We start from the raw sequence: 15,754 nt of genomic DNA on the forward strand, positions 1-15,754 counted from the left end.
ATATGAATCTTTTGCCAGGTAGTTTGTTAGTACTTTATAAAGCCTTGAAGTACTTGTTAATCAACAGGGTTTCTTTTGGTCATGTTCCCTCCCTCAAATGCTTCAGCATTAGGAAAATAATTTCCAACATCACTGGACTAAAAATGCCTCTTGCAAGAGTCACCATATTACATCATTTGTACCTACGAAGAATGTACTGGTATGCCAACATCACTGGTGTTGTCTACTTATAAAATCTCAGATTCCAGGTTATTTCAAAATAATAATGAAACTTTACAAGAGACACCGTAAATTGTGTATTTACACTATAAATAACTTCTACTACATTTGCAGCTTTGCGTCAATACTTTAATACAGACATCTTAAAAGCACCCTTACAAACAAAAGTATTGCACTGGCATTATAAAAATTCACAGTAAGTTTAACTTCCAGACCTTGGTAAAAAACAGTGCAAGAGCTTTTCATTGTGCAAGAGCTTTTTATCCAAACCTTCCAGGTTATTAAAAATAATAATAATTAAAACAAAACAAAACCAACTATATGACAAGCTGCAGTGATTTTTCAGCAAAGCAGGTTAAATTCTTTTTTAGTTCTCACTTCTTAAAGAGATTTTGTGGGATCTTTCTTTGCCATTTCAAAGTATATCCAGTCCAACACTGAAGTAGGTGTGTTTGGCAGAGATACAGCTCCACATGTCCATTTTATGGAGAGTCCACAATGCTTGCAGAGATTATTCCACAATAAGAGAATCCTATTGCTTTGAGTAGGGTATCTCTTTTCATCATTTGCAGCACTTCCCCCCACTTTTTGGGGCAGTAACATCAGTAGTTGTGTCTTCAACAGATCCTGAAGATAAAACATTAAGAAAATGTTACTCCAAAATAGTCTTAGAACAGCCATATAACTCTAAAGTGTTACTTAAGATCAATCTTAAAAGTACTTTTCCTCATGTTTAACAGCCAGTTGGGACCCAAAGGAAAGATCCATCAAGTCACCAGCCCATCTCCAACAGTGGCCAAGTGTGATGTCTCAATAAAGACATAAGAATATGGCACACAAGTAATAACTCCTCAGGATATCATCTCAACCGCCACTTTCTGCCCCAGGACTTCCTGAGCCAAACATATTATCTTTACATCTCTTCTGCTTTTTCCTTTGGATTTTTGAATCAGTAAATTTTTACCTGTCCCACTGTCCCATGTCAAATAATCCCACACTTCAATTGCATAGCCTGTGACAGTTTGTTTTTTCCTGCTTTGCCTTGGGAGGCATGCACTTCATACCTTTCCCATACTGACCGTATAGACTTCTAGAACACTTTATACTCTGCGTCTCTTTTCAGGCTTGAGGATCCTAATCTACTTGTTATTCCTTTAATAGAAGCATTCCATATCCTGAGAATTCTCACCTTTCTCAACTATATAATTTTTATGATAGGAAATCAGAACAAAATGCAGCGTTCCTTTAATAACTTGAGGAAGTTAATGCTCAAGAAGGTTTCCAAATGGCCAGTACAGTGAAGGGGGTTGGGGTTTTTTTGGTTTGGTTTTTTCATTTGTTTGTTTTTGAATGTATGTGTGTGGGTGGTGGTGGTGGTATTTTTCCTCCTTGTCCAGACAATATCTGCCCAAACATGTTTAACCTGTTTGGTTAAGTTCATAAATATCTCCAGATGGGGAGAGGATTTGGTCTATCAGCAAGGAATGATCTGATTCAGACAGTTGTTTACGAGAAACTCCGAAGTACTTTAGATGAACATACTTCAAAAGGGAACTCTGAATTGTCTTTGAAGGTGAAACCATTTGTTATGCTTTGTTTCACCTTGCAAGTAAAATCATAGAGAGTTTATGTTACAATATGTAACATAACTGCTATTCACTCCCTCTGTTCTGGTTCCTTCTGAATTACCATTACTGAAGTTTGTTTACTGTAGCAACTGAAGCTGCTATTTACTTGGGATATCTTATCCTAAATCATTTTATCATTTTATGTATATATGTATATGTGTGTATATATATATATCCCTATAGGACATATAAATCTAATTACTTAGAATAAATCTTAGAAATAAGACTTGAAATATTTCAAAATAATGAGTAACTTTCACTGCTAGAAGTTCATTACAACAGAATACAGATCCATGTGCACATCTACAGAGAGAGCAGATTATCTACTGAGCTCAATACCTGCAATTACCATGATCTTTAGATGAAAATGTTATGCATAGTCATTTATAAATATGAATCTTTCCCTGCAAATACAGACCTGTCAATTTTAGAGCCATTTCAGAAAAAAAAGTCTGAAAATAGAATGACTAATTTTCAACAGCCTGTTTTCTAATTGCAGGCATAGTTAATAATAAACTAAAGAGCAGTAACTAATCTTTGGAAGTTGTATTGCTGCTTTTCTTTCCTGCCTTCTGCAAGTTTTTTATTAAGCAATAATTACCTATACTCAATCTCCCTGCTGTTAAAACTTCCTTTCATGAAAAATTTCATGGCTTTCATGCAAGAAGGCGATTTCCACATGAACTTTTCTGTAAATCAACAGTGTCTTCAGATTTTAATTTCAAGGAGCAGCAGAAAAAGCTGATCTTGCACATAGTGAATCAGAACACTGTTTAGAATCCTCGAACAGTTCAAACACTTGGTACAAAACAGTGTTTAAAGTTGCTTCAGTAGAGGATTTTACATAGTGAAGTGAAAGCTTGACTTTTTTCCTCACACACATTTTCAAGGCATTAAGCATGCTTTTCTTCGTAAATGAACATGCCATATAAATGAACCCACTGGGGATATTTTGAAAAGCTTGATGTTCTTCAACCATGCTTTGAAATAGGACCTAGATAGTTCCTTTACACATCAGATATTATCACATCTTTTCTAGATGACTGAGGTTCAAGACAAGTAGTTTAACTGATTTATGAATTTATGGGTTTCAACCTCTTACCTACAACTCTGCCCCCAAGTTAAATACAAGTTAGCATTTCACCTTTCTTGTTCTCTAAGGAAGCAACATTTCATGGTGCTAAAGAGGAGGCTTCCCTTCCCAAGAGTTTATGTGGGGTAGTAGTTAATGGCCATTTCTGGCAGCATTTGATTACTGTGAGGACCAGTTCAGAGTGCCATGGCTCCTGTGCTGCTCTCTGACAGCAGCTCTCTGCATGCCAGCTCCACCACACTCCCCGGGCTTTATTCCTGCTCTCCTTTTCCCTTCTTAGACGGCTACAGGAAGCGTCTTCCCTGCCTAATCACATTTGTGCAATCTTTACCATTCCTTTTTTTTCCCGCCTGAGCTGAGAAAGATACCACACTTTTCTCTTAAGAAGCGTCAGCTGCGAGCAGGCGGTGTAACACAGCAAGTGTTAAACTGAATCTCGGGCAGGAGAGCTCTCCCAAGCTCTAGCCAAAGTTAAAACTCACAGGCGGATTCGCCTCGCTGTCCGTCCCGGGGCCCGTCGCGGCTCTCACCTGCCGGGGTCGGCGTGGCGGCCGCGGGGGCCCCCGGCGCGCTGCAGCTCCAGGTCCGCGGGGCGGGCGGGGGCGAGCGCGGCGCTGAGGCGGAGGCTGAGGCCGTGCACCAGCCGCCGAAGCAGCGTGTCCTCGCGGCCCTTGGGCGCCGACAGCCCCACGTCGTCCCGCAGCTCCTCGGGCGGCACCTCCAGGTTGCCCGCGTACCAGAACACCCACCAGACGAGGCTGAGGAAGATGCCGATGCCGCCCGCGTAGATGAGCAGGTCGGAGAAGAACACGTCGGCGAACACGCCGGCCAGCAGCACCGCCAGCCCCAGCGCGTCGAAGGCCAGCGCCAGCCAGAAGGCGGCCACGCAGCGGCCCAGCCCGCCCGGGGCCGCCATCGGGAGCGGCGCCACCGCCGCCTCGGGCCGCGCGCACCTGAGGGCAGGGCCGGGCCGCGCCCTCCCACCCGAGGGCAGGTGAAGGGCACGCCCCCCGCACCTGAGGGGCCGCCCAGGCCGCGCCCCCCGCACACCTCAGGGCAAGCCCGGGCCGCGCCTTGGCCCCTCCCGCACCTGCGCGCAGGGGAAGGCGGGCACACGCCGCCCCCACCGGCCCCGCAGAGCCCCCAGACCGCCGCGGTGGGACTCGAAGGCTGATCTGTAGCGACCGATGGTATTTGGGAGCTGAGGGCTCCTTGGGAGTGGTGCACACTGACCTCTTTTTACATTCCCAAGTCCTCAGGCACAAGAACTGTGTTTAGATGTAGGATCTCCTGTGCCTGCTCTCACAAGAGCCTTATATCTAACACCCTATTTAACGATGGCTTAGCCACTGTTCCAGTAACTAGAAATATCAAGCCAACAGGAACTATGACCAGGCCTAATAGCATAGGCACTTTCCACATTTTTGTGGAGGGACAGAGTGCCAAGAATGATGCTGCTGAGGAAGACTCCTCCTCCAGTGACAGTGAGTGCTGTTGGTTTACTGGGATTACAGATTCAATTCCGATAATAGCATTTGGTTCACAAAATAGTTGAAAAGTTTCAAAAAGTTAGGGTTGCAAAAGGGTCAAAAAAAGTTGCCACCACAGATGAAGCAGAATATTTTCATATTCATTAGTGTTTATCACATTTTATTTAGCACCCGCTTGCTTTGTAGGTAGCCAGTACCTTGATATGAGGATGTCCTAAAAAGGAGATGTGGTAGGGTTTTTCGAATGACAAATGAGGCTGGTTACCTCCTATTGATTAATACTGTCTCCTACCACCTTTTTCCTATTTGGAGTTTTTAGCACTAGGACTTTTCAACACAAATCTGCCTTGTATTCTCACTCTGTGGAGGGCAGACAATTGGGCAGTTCTGTAAAATTGCAAATATAGGACTGAAAGGTGATAAGTATGTATTTTTCATGCCTTTACTGGATGAGTTCACTTGGCTGGCACAACTGGAATTCACATAGCCTTTGGCTTTTCTCAGATGGAAGAACAACGGTTCTGTGACCATCATGCAGGAATACTCTCAACAGTTCTGGTAGCAAAAATAAAGCCCAAAACTGAAGGTAAGATTTTCCCTGATGTTGCAAAGTATATATGGTTAAAGGAAAATTGTCTTGTGCCTTTTTAACTCACCAATACCCTAGGTAAAAACAGCTAAAAATTAGAATGTTTGGCTTGGTACCAGGCTGCTAACTTGAATATCTACAGTAAGACCAATAGCTGCCAACCTGTCTTTATTATACTGAACAATTTTTTAAACGATAGCACCTATTTCACTTTTAAAAGCACACGTAAATTGCTGCTCTTGGCATCCACGCTTCTTGCTTCAGAAAGATGGCACTTATTAAAGTATTTTTCAGCCTTTTTTCCCCTAAGATAGCCCCATCTCTGCCCTTTGACACTTGAAAAATTTGAGTGTTTTTGGTTTGGGCCAGGAAAAGATAAAAGGTGATGGGGCCTTTAAGACAGTGAGTATATTTGTACAAGCTTGTACATTAGAAGGAAACCACTGAATCATTACAGATCTTGGTGGAAAAAAAAGCTCTTGGGATGAGATTTCTTAAGAAGGCATTTTACTTCATCAATAAATTTGTTTACTGAAAATACACCACTGAATGATGATATAAAATGTGTTACAACAGACAACGTTCATGCTGACTGTGGCACGCGCACCTTTTTGGGTGCCTGCTTCGGTGATTTTGAAGACTTCCTGGCTGACTGCATTGACTTGCCAGCTTTGGGTGTTGCAAAAGACTTTGCGTCAGGTTTTTTTGGAGTCTTTTTCATGTCTTTTTCTTTTATTGTTTCCTTTGGTTTGCTGATCTGCTTGGCTTTTTTGTCTTTTGATGACGTTTGCAAGTCTGCACACTCTTCTGTAACCTCAGGTTTTGATTTTGGAGTCTCCACCACTAGAGACTGTCTCTTTCTCTTACCAAGGGGTGTTTTGGTTTTCTTGCCCAAATTGTCACCTTTTTCTGGACTTGGTTCCATTTTCTGTATTTAACACAAACAAAAAAATTACCATTCCACCCAAAAAACATATTTCCTGTTTTTCAGGAAGAAGGATCAGTGAAAACCATTACAAAATGACAAACACTTTCAGCTGAATTGCGCCCTAATCTACTTGAAAAGTGCTAACAGATACTGTTCCCTAAGGAGCAATGAACAATTTAAACTCTTCAAAATCTTTAGTTTTAACTGAAATGTGAGTTTCTCAATATTACTGAATAATTACCTTCAGGTTAGCTGAACTTGTTGTTTGTATAGGCACTAGTTGTGGAATTTCTTCATCATCATGATCACCTGGTTCTTGGACTATTTCTACTTTTTCTTTTATCACAGGCTCCTGGGTACCAGCAGCTTTACTTTCTGTTGTCACAGTGACTTGACTTGAATTCAGTTTTTTAGCTGTCTTCTTTGCTTTTTTGGGTTTTGCCTTCTGGAAGTAATCAGAAGTACATCTCAGACAAATCCCCATACCATCTCTAAATGTATAATAATTGTTTTAATGTGGTTACAAATTAGATGGTATAGCAACATTAAAGAGTCTTGTTCAATAGACCTGGACTAATCAACCATATGTAAAATATGAAAAAATGCATTGCAAGCAGAAGGTTATTATAAATAACTCACAACTATATTAATGTCAGATTACAGTCCCTAAGTTAAATATTCATGGTCCAAATTCATTTCAGACAAATGAACACAAGCAGAACTCATTACAAAGGAGTAGCCAACTATTATATTTTTAATGAGTATGAGCTCCCCCTACATATACAAATATACGAGCTTGAGAATTATTCAGATGCCACTGATTAACCAATAAATAACAGATGCATGATCTGAATCCACATATACGTTAATGAGTGTACTTTTGGAAGGCAAATAGGGATAAACAATACCGGCAAAGTTCTAAGAATGAATCTCAGCTCCCTTCAGTTTACGTCTAGAAACACTTTATTTATTTCCAGTTTGCTTTAAAACCTATAAGGGAGTTTTCATAATTTCATTATTATTACTGAGTATTTGAAGCACTGAGTCAGGAATGTCTAACCAGTTTTAGCCATAGAAGCCTGGGATCAATTGCTATTACAGTTAAATGCCACATTACAATGCAAAGAAGGAAGACAAAGAACTAGCTGCACCAATTTAATTTATGCAAAGTTTGAAGAAATTTCATTTACCTCTACTTTGCTTTTCTTGAGAGATGGCTGTTTGTCAAGCTCATCCAGGTTGGAGATATTTGCAGTATATATTGGGAGTGCAACTGACTTAAGTGTTTTGAGGTGAAGAATTTTTACATTTTTCCATTTCTGCAAAAACAAAATCAGTATATTACGTAAAAATAAGGCAGAAGTATGAACCTATTTGTCTGTAAGTCAGTCAATCAGCAGTACCTTTGGTAACTTGTTATCAATCACTTTTGCTGCTGCAAGGATATTCTCAAGTATCTCATCCACTTTCATCCCAGTGTGACCTATACGTGCTGTACTGAAAGAAGAGAAGGATAATCTGTATATGTGGGCAAATAAACTTATTTCAAGTTGCTTGTTTAGTTTAGGCATACCCAGAAATGCAAAAAGCCCAGTCATCTGCAATTAGCTTAATGTTCATAAAGGAAGGATGGCTATTGCAGAAATCTTCTGTGATAACAGAATAGATTCACATGTATTCATCTTCCCATATTTGGATATGCAACTTCTGCCTTACATTACAAAGCATTACTAACAATTTAGATCCTTTTAGATATACAATACATGAAAAAAAATCTTATTAGAACGGAGTATTTTGGAAATAGAAAAGTATTACTAAATTAGATTAAGATTGTACATGCTCTTTGACAGTGACAGGTGCCTAGAAATTCCTTAGGTAAAAGGAAAAAGAGACAAAAAGCCCCAGCTTAACAGTAAAACTTTAACAGAACTACTAAATTAATTATACAGGTTAAGATTCAAAACATGCCCCATTTGGAATGGTGACCCTTAACATCTTTTATTCACATATTAAAGGAATAAAAATAACTCACTTAAAATTCCTACAGTTAAGGTAGAACCACCCTTCAAGTGATGTATTAATCGATTTGTACTTACTAACAGCACCCTTTGCTGTTAACTGGAAGTGTAGTCCCTTGGATATGTTTTTCTAGTTCCTTGGCAAGATTTTTGGCTTTCAGGTTTACAGATAAAGGTGCCCTAAAACAGAAAGGGAGAGGAGTAAAAAAAGGAAACAATTAGAATACCTGAAACAATACCAATTTCCCTGTTACTAAGAAGAATTTGACCTTAAAAAAGATAATGCAAAAATAGATTTACAAAGTTTAAAGACCTACTTTTTCTTTTCATAGAAGTGTTTTCCTAGATGTGAGGGCAAAAGCCTTCTAATTCGGTCATCAGACAGAAAGAGATCAAATCTGTTCAGGAGGCGCCGCTTCGCTTCGAACATTTTATACTCCTTTTTGAGGGTTTTGTAGGAGATGATCTGCAATGCAAGCACCAGTTTAGTCCCCACTGCTGAAAATGCAACCAGAAATGCTTCTCAGAACTGCACAGATTAAGGCTGCATAACTGATAGTCTATCACAGTGCATTATTTTAGAATGCTGAAGACAATCAAAAAGTATCCATTTCCTACTGTTTTTAGAATCAAACAATATGGATCTCTTGCATAGAAGCTGAACATCACCAAACAGAACTTCAGTACATGAATAACATCTAAAGGAAGACTAAATATAACAGTAAGTTGTTTTACAATTTTGTTGCTGGTGGCATAAACAATCCAATCCAGCTGCAAAGGGTATAAATGTTCAAACACTGTGAGTTTTTCCAGTTGGTTACTCAAACTAAATATTGAACATTTATCTAGAAATTTTATCTGATTATTAAAAATCCTGTTTCAAACTGAAGAAATTGTTCTGAGTAAACTTTGCATTTTAGAAACACCACAGTTTGAGTAGTCATAAAAATCTTACTAGAGAATGTGAATGAGAATTAGAATATTAAACAGCAGAAGGTAACAACTCTTTCTATTCTTTTTGGTGGTATAAAAGGAAAGAAATGACAGTACTGTATTATACCATCAAGGGCCTCTCTTACCTGGCTAATACTTCTGATCCCATTCTGGATTAAAAGTTTCTTGTACAGATTTTCAGTCTGTTCTGCTGATAAATTTGGTTCATCCTTTGTGAACAGGCAAATGTCAGCTGTTTCTGGTCGAATGCCATGGGGCAGTGGTCTACAATGAGAATATGAGATGCATAAAGAATGTCTAATAAGAGAAAGAAGTTTTCTCCAGAACTAGGACTACAACTGAGAGATCAGTACCCTTTAATAACACAGAGAAGTGCCTGTATTTAGACTCTGTTAACTACTAAATATTCTCAGTGGAACCTATACTTGATAAACATACAAAACTGGAAAAGTGAAACCGTGGAATACCACGGCTCCAGACACAAGGCAGAATACCTTGTCCTGCCAACAGCCCTTACCACACGGGTCCCAGGAGGAGGACCCTCCATGCTCCTCACCTTATGCCATGGCTACATCCAGTCATTAGACAAAACTTTGTAACACTCGGGCCCTGATAAATGGATGTAAACTTTCTCAATGTAGCACAGCTACAGTTTAAAAGGAGACTTCTAATTCATATTCAGGTTTGCTTACCACACGAAAGAAGTCTTACTAATGATTTGGTGGTGGTGGGTCAAGACACAGAAGTTGATCTATTTTCTCAAGCTTAAGGACTGAGAGGCACATACCCTGTAACTAGCAACCCACAGAATCAGTATTCTCCGTGCAAAAAGCTGGCACAGCCCAGCTTCCCGTTATACCAAAAGTACGGGTAAAGCAGCGTTCTGACCCCGCAGTTCTTAGTCACGGCACGGGAACTGCCAGGACAGGGCTGCGGCAGTCAAATTCCTTACGCTCAGAATCTGCAAAGTGCTCTTTTCCAAGCCAAAGGACACGAGGAACCCCTGTAACCACGCGGCCGGGTATCAATGCCTTACATTCGGATGACTTTTGCCACCTGCGGGACCTTCCAGACCGTCACCAAGAGATGGACGCTCTCGCTCTCGTTGAGGAGCAGCGCGTCTCCCTTGGCCTTGCGTCTGGAGAAAGCCACGAGAGCCTCCACCGCCTTCTTCACCTGCAACGGCACCACAGCGGCAGCAGCCGCACGTCAGGCCAAGCAAGTCAAGCCCGGCCCGGCCGCGCTCCCGCCCGCCCGGCTCCCCGCAGCCCCCGGCCGCAGGAGTTCCCGCCCGGCTCCCCGCAGCCCCCGGCCGCAGGAGTTCCCGCCCGGCTCCCCGCAGTACCTGGGCACGGTCCAGGCGCTCCTTCCCGCTCGCCATGGTGCCGCCGCTGCCACGTGCGGCCTCCGCGCCTGCGTGCGCGTCGCTTTCCGGGGCACGACGGAGCTCGTCCGGGGCGGGGGAGGTCGGAGGGGCGGGTGCCGGAGTTCGCGGTGCTATTGGTGCTTTCCGCTCTTGCGCTCGGCCGCAGGCGTGCATCGGGGGCGGTGGTGCCTCGCGTGTGCGGGATGTGGCGGGCCCGTCCAGTCCTTGCAGGCAGCTTTGCCCCAGCAGGGTCACGGACTAACGGGGCTTGGAGCAGAGCGCCGGAGGCCGTCAGTCCATCCCGCTTCGGCACCAAGGCCAGCCAGAGGTCAGGCCGAGTTGCTCAGGGCTGTATCCACCGTGTCCTCACGGTGAAAAAAGTTTTGTCGTACTCACCTTGTTTTATTGATGGTGCTGTCCTGGTGCAACCCTGGATGCTGCTGGCCTTCTTTGCCTCCAGGGGTGGCTCATGTTTATCTGGCTGTCCCCCGGGCACTTTCCAGTGTTGCCGCAAGGGGCTGCTCCTTCCCAAATGCAGGTTTGCATTTGCGTTTCTTGAGTATTGACAGGTTTCTGTTGCCAGATCTTTCCAGCCTGTGCAGGTCCCTTTGTTCATGAGGATAGTGATTGGTCCCCTGCAAACTTTATGTGACCATGCTTCACGTCACCGATAGAGATATTAAATAGAACATGTGCCAGGATAAATCTCCATTTGTTACTGGCCTTCGGGTGGAGTACGAGCCATTATTTCTGCCCTCCGAGCGAGCCCTGTTATCCAAACAGTCATTACCCATCTAGTTGGCCACCCACCACACCATTATGTTTAGGAAGAACTGAGCGTTTTCTTCAGATTCCTTCTCTGAAGACTATCCCTGATCGTACTTCATGTATTACTGTCCTTTTGCACTGGAGTGCTGTCATAAGTTGCCTGCTTTAGCCAGGCCAGTCTTCTGATAGATCTACTTGTCCTGAGTATCAGGAGGAACTTTTGTGTGATTGGAGGAGGTTGTCCTTAAAGACCTGCTGCCAGCTTTCCTGAGCTCCTTTGCCCTTCAGAGCTGTGCCCCATGGGATCCTGTCCACTGGTTCTCTGAATAAACCAGTGTCTGTCTCATGGAGTCCAAGGACTGTATTCTGCTGCTCATTTTCCTCATACACTGTCTTGAACATGGCTGTTTCCAGGTTACTACCATTGGGGCAACTGCTGATTATCACATGTCAAACCATTTCTTCCTCATGTGTGACTAATAAAGGCAGAACTGCTGCTCTCCTGTTCAGTTTATAAATGCATTGAATGACTACATGGAAGTAGCTTAATTTTGGAATGCTTATTCCATTGAGTTCCATGCTGGATAAATACATTGTTCTGAGATAAAATCTAGCCTGGAATTATTTGGTCTCATTCTCATAGTGCTGTGCGTGCCCTGGCAGCTTTGGGTTGTCTGCATTCATCACACAGGTAAGCTGCTGTCTGGGTAACACAGCTATGCATAACCAGGGCTTAAATATGCATGAAATTAGGAGTCTTAGTCATTCACTCTTCTCTAGATTTTTTTCCTGCTCTTTGCCTTTCTATTTATGGTTTTATTCCTTCTCATCAGATGCCATCCAACAAAATTTGTTGCTCCATCAATGCGGCCAGTGCAAAGAGAAACTAAAATACCCTAGTTTCTTGACAAGCTGCTTTATGTAGTGATTTATATTTTCTTTCTGCTGTTAGTGTCCTTGGAGCAATAGTGGAATAGTGGAATAGTTGATGGCATCAAGACTTGTCCATACTTAGTAAAGAACTATATGGACATACACTGATTTTAAAGAGTGAAAAAAAAAATCCTGTAAGATGGAAGTTTTCCTTTTCTATTGTGTTATTTGAACAAAACCAAAACTAAACCAAAACAAAAAAGAAACCGGCTAAGAAAAAGAAAAGCTGTCCTTTGTTGCCATGTTGTTTGAAGTACTGATTAGAAAAATTACTGAAGGTGAGGAACACGCAGGGTAGCCAAAGAGGGCAGTCTCATTAAATCCTTTTCAGTACTGGTGGAATTTCTGGATGTGATACTAGCTCTGGTGCTGTAGGTTCTGATAATTGTATTAGCCTTGCTTCTATCTTTGCACATTTTAGGGCAGTTATATTTTAATAAAACATCAACATATTAGTGTGACATGTTAAAACAAAATAGAAGAAGTCAGATGACTGGAACATCTCTCTGAAAATGAGCCACGCTAGTCTTGTAAGATATGATTGAACAGCAAGTTTGAAGACTGACTTTACTGGGTCAATATAGCATTAATAGGATAAAAATAAAGGGATTATTATTAGTGACTCAAATTCGAATTTTTCACATACCAGTCTCATCCAAGTACTTTTTTCTGAACAATTTTAGGTCTGACATGACTAAATTTTACTAGATGTGGTTTAACTGACTTAGTCTAATAATTTTTTCTTGAAAGGTACTTGGCAAAGCTAACAGAGCTGTCTTGCAAAAATTAAGTTAGTCTCTGAATAAGAAATATTTCAGTTTAATATAGCATGCAATGAATATAAACTACAAAAGAGTGCATTTTTAATTTAGCAATGTCATAAATTTACAGTTACTCCTACAAGGAAATCAGGTTTGTTACTTTGATCGGTGTTATTGCTGTACACTGTCCTGCTGTAGCTCTCAATTTAACTTTTTGGATCATGAAAGTATGTGTTTTTCTTTAAGTCATTTGTGTCACTTATTTAAATGCTAAGATTGAAAATAATTGCAAGACGTTTTAGCTCATTACTTATTTAAGATGTTTCTTTCTAAGCCTAATTTTATACTTTCACACAGCAAAAGGGATGTACAAGTAGCAGTTGTTTCTGCTGTAAAGACATCTTTGAGGTCTAAGATTATTCAGGTTTCAGTTTCAGTCTTGTGGTCCTCCAGACTGTTTGATGGCAATGCCAAAATCCCAGGTCTCTGTAAGTGTACTTGCAACAAAACAGCACAAAGAATATGCAGAGATTAAAACAGGACTAAGAAGTGCCTTACTAAGAGAGCCCAGAAGAGAATCTCCCCTCTAGACCCAGAGTTCAAGCACTGTTTTCTTTAGACTGCATTCCTTTGCAATCCTAGAGTCAGCCTCCAGCTCTAACCTGACACAAGGCTTTGGTGCAAGTAATTCACATATAGCAAGAGGACTGTTCCAAAGGACAGAGGCCCCTGGCACTGAACAAAGTGCAAAGCTTTTGTATTATAATGCTTTGCCTCACATCCCTTCTAGAGGCTTAACAGACAACAGGAACACTGCCTCAAGTACCTTTTAGTCACCCAACATCTATCATGTCTCTTATTACTCTTATTCAGAAGTAATGTGGACTTTTTTGGGTGTATGGAACTGACAGGAGATATAGAAAAATTTACATTGGAAGTTGACACTTTTCAAGAAGGAAGGCCAATGAAAGGATATGTATTATCAAAATAGTTATATATACACAGACAACAGATTTTGGGTTTGTTAGCATAAATTTCCATTTTATAGTAAGACTAGAATCCTTTCTAGTATTTCTTCAGAGGAAAAGTAGTATCTTGTCAGGTTTATAGTGCGATAAAATAAACACAAGGAAAGAAACAGGTTCACAATATAAAATCTTCAGTAGTAACTCCAGTTTTGTTGGTATATTTTTCTGTACCAAATCCTCTATAGGGTATACAAAAACAGCAGAGTAAGTAAGAGCCTTTAAGTACCAGTTCAGGAGGAAAACAGTCTTGTGTGGAGTACATGTTATCTGCTTTAACAGCGTCATTTCAACAGTCTGCAGTACGAACCGAAAAGCCAGAGGAATACAGAATCAAATACCTGGGACATTGAAACAATCTTTTTTTCATAGGTAATATTCAGTAATAAACACTTATAAAAACACATTTCTCATAATTAACATAATTTTTAATAGATGGTGCCATAAGTAGTCTAAAATAGAGGTTCTTCATTGAGCAATTTTCACTGGGCTTTTTATGCCACTGAAAACAATCTGTAGAGGGGCATAAAAGTCACGACCAGCAAATAATCCCCGTGGATAAACCTCTTTGAAGCAGCTATTTTTCTTACAACACTATTACACCATCATCAATAGCTTGCTGTTCAGGAATACAATTTACTACCAGAGTAAGTGTCTCAGGAAACTGGTGTCATCACGTTTGTGGATCAGTTCCTGATTGTCTGCTAAGATGATCAAGGTAGCTGGAATGGTTTCAATAGACAGTTGATGGCAATGTTATTCAACTGATTGCTGTACCTCCCACTACTGTGCTTTACTTCTTGTAGCTTGCAGAAACAAGGAATTATTTTCCTGTTGCCAAATAATTAGTACTGCTGCACATTCAGATTTTTTTTTCATTTAATTTTTGTTACATATACCAGGGTTTTCAGTTCAAGGACATAAAAGGTCTTAATTTATAGAATAATAACTTATGTTTTTATAAGTTACATCATGGCTAAACACTTAAGCCGTATCTACACTACTAACTTTGGCTGACAATCAGAGAGAAAGGTGTGATCCTCACCAGTACCACACTGCAAATGCCATTATACTGAGGGAAAAAACTCAACTCAGTCCCTCCTTTCTGCAGAAACAGAGTTTTGCTGGTATGAGTTAAAGCTACACCAGGACCCAGGAATACCCTGCCAGTATCCCATGCAAACACAGTTACCCTGGCAGTACTCCTAGGGGTACTGTATCTTCAATCCAACTTTTATTTCCTCTTTTTTTTTTCCTCCCTTCCTTTCAACTGTTGTGGTTACATAGCTCCTTTATTTTTGTTTCATCTTCAAAGCAGCATGCCACATTTTCACAAAAGGAAGTATTCAAAATGGTCATTTAAAAAAGTTTATTACATCAGTGAATCAGCAAATAGTATTTATTTCCAACAAAGCCACATTACCTTTTTGTCTTCTTTCATCTAGATTTAGCTGTATTTAATAGTAGCAAAAATGGGACTATAAAATGTAGAATGGAGATGAAATGAAAAAGTTGAGATGTAATCTGAGGACTATTCAAATACAATGTACTTCCAGCTCTTCTACCCAAAATGCAGCCAATTTGTGTAGATTTTTGCTTTACATTTTCATGTATTTGCTATAGAATGCAAATATTTTATACCCAAATAAAAACCTCCTACAGGATAGGAATATCTTTAATTGCATAATGTGGATTCTGTTAATGAATTTGTAATAATACAGCCTCTCCCTTTACAGACAAGGTGACATTAACTGGAATTATGGAAATGGTAATCAAATGCACTAGATGGAATGAATAATGGAAATACTCAGACTTTCTATCTACTGCTATTCCAACCCACCAGATGATTATTCAGTTTAATAATAAATACTCAGTCCAGCCTCAATAATGAAGTTTTAAAATCCCACATTAAGTTTGCTCAACAGTGGAAAACTGATGCTGGAGCATCATGTGGTCTTCAGATGCATTTCAATGCCTTAGAA

General features: G+C 40.7%; 2 protein-coding genes across 4 annotated transcripts; both read right to left on the bottom strand.

Annotated features, from left to right (window-relative positions):
- Positions 1-272: 272 nt before the first annotated feature.
- LOC121668966 (transmembrane protein 238-like) lies at positions 273-5,371 on the bottom strand. Of its 3 annotated transcripts, none has more exons than XM_042037352.1 (2): positions 3,475-5,371; positions 273-846 (listed from the first exon to the last, which is right to left on the bottom strand). In XM_042037352.1, the coding sequence occupies exons 1-2, from the start codon at positions 3,854-3,856 to the stop codon at positions 782-784; spliced, it is 447 nt and encodes a 148-aa protein (XP_041893286.1). In that variant the 5' UTR covers positions 3,857-5,371; the 3' UTR covers positions 273-781. The 3 variants fall into 3 exon arrangements, with proteins under 3 accessions (XP_041893286.1, XP_041893287.1, XP_041893288.1); XM_042037353.1 differs by having other exon boundaries at positions 3,471-5,371; XM_042037354.1 differs by having other exon boundaries at positions 811-846; positions 3,423-5,371.
- Positions 5,372-5,504: 133 nt separating this feature from the next.
- On the bottom strand, positions 5,505-10,372 carry RSL1D1 (ribosomal L1 domain containing 1). The gene is made up of 9 exons (XM_042037350.1): positions 10,265-10,372; positions 9,956-10,095; positions 9,045-9,183; positions 8,283-8,431; positions 8,044-8,145; positions 7,351-7,444; positions 7,138-7,266; positions 6,189-6,392; positions 5,505-5,947 (listed from the first exon to the last, which is right to left on the bottom strand). The coding sequence occupies exons 1-9, from the start codon at positions 10,298-10,300 to the stop codon at positions 5,603-5,605; spliced, it is 1,338 nt and encodes a 445-aa protein (XP_041893284.1). The 5' UTR covers positions 10,301-10,372; the 3' UTR covers positions 5,505-5,602.
- Between the last annotated feature and the right edge of the window lie 5,382 nt (positions 10,373-15,754).

This window comes from Corvus kubaryi, unplaced genomic scaffold (assembly GCF_017639235.1).
Source record: "Corvus kubaryi isolate FWS band 111438036 unplaced genomic scaffold, C.kubaryi_AGA036_p1.0 37387, whole genome shotgun sequence".
NCBI classification, from domain to species: Eukaryota; Metazoa; Chordata; class Aves; order Passeriformes; family Corvidae; genus Corvus; species Corvus kubaryi.

Excerpts from the sequence above, each read along its gene's own strand:
- LOC121668966 (XM_042037352.1), bottom strand. The coding sequence starts at position 3,856 with ATGGCGGCCCCGGGCGGGCTGGGCCGCTGCGTGGCCGCCTTCTGGCTG. Across the intron at positions 847-3,474 it reads CGGCCGCCACGCCGACCCCG|GATCTGTTGAAGACACAACT; the intron begins GCAGGTGAGAGC and ends TTTTATCTTCAG.
- RSL1D1 (XM_042037350.1), bottom strand. The coding sequence starts at position 10,300 with ATGGCGAGCGGGAAGGAGCGCCTGGACCGTGCCCAG. Across the intron at positions 8,432-9,044 it reads GGATCAGAAGTATTAGCCAG|ATCATCTCCTACAAAACCCT; the intron begins GTAAGAGAGGCC and ends CTTGCATTGCAG. Across the intron at positions 7,267-7,350 it reads TTGATAACAAGTTACCAAAG|AAATGGAAAAATGTAAAAAT; the intron begins GTACTGCTGATT and ends TTGTTTTTGCAG.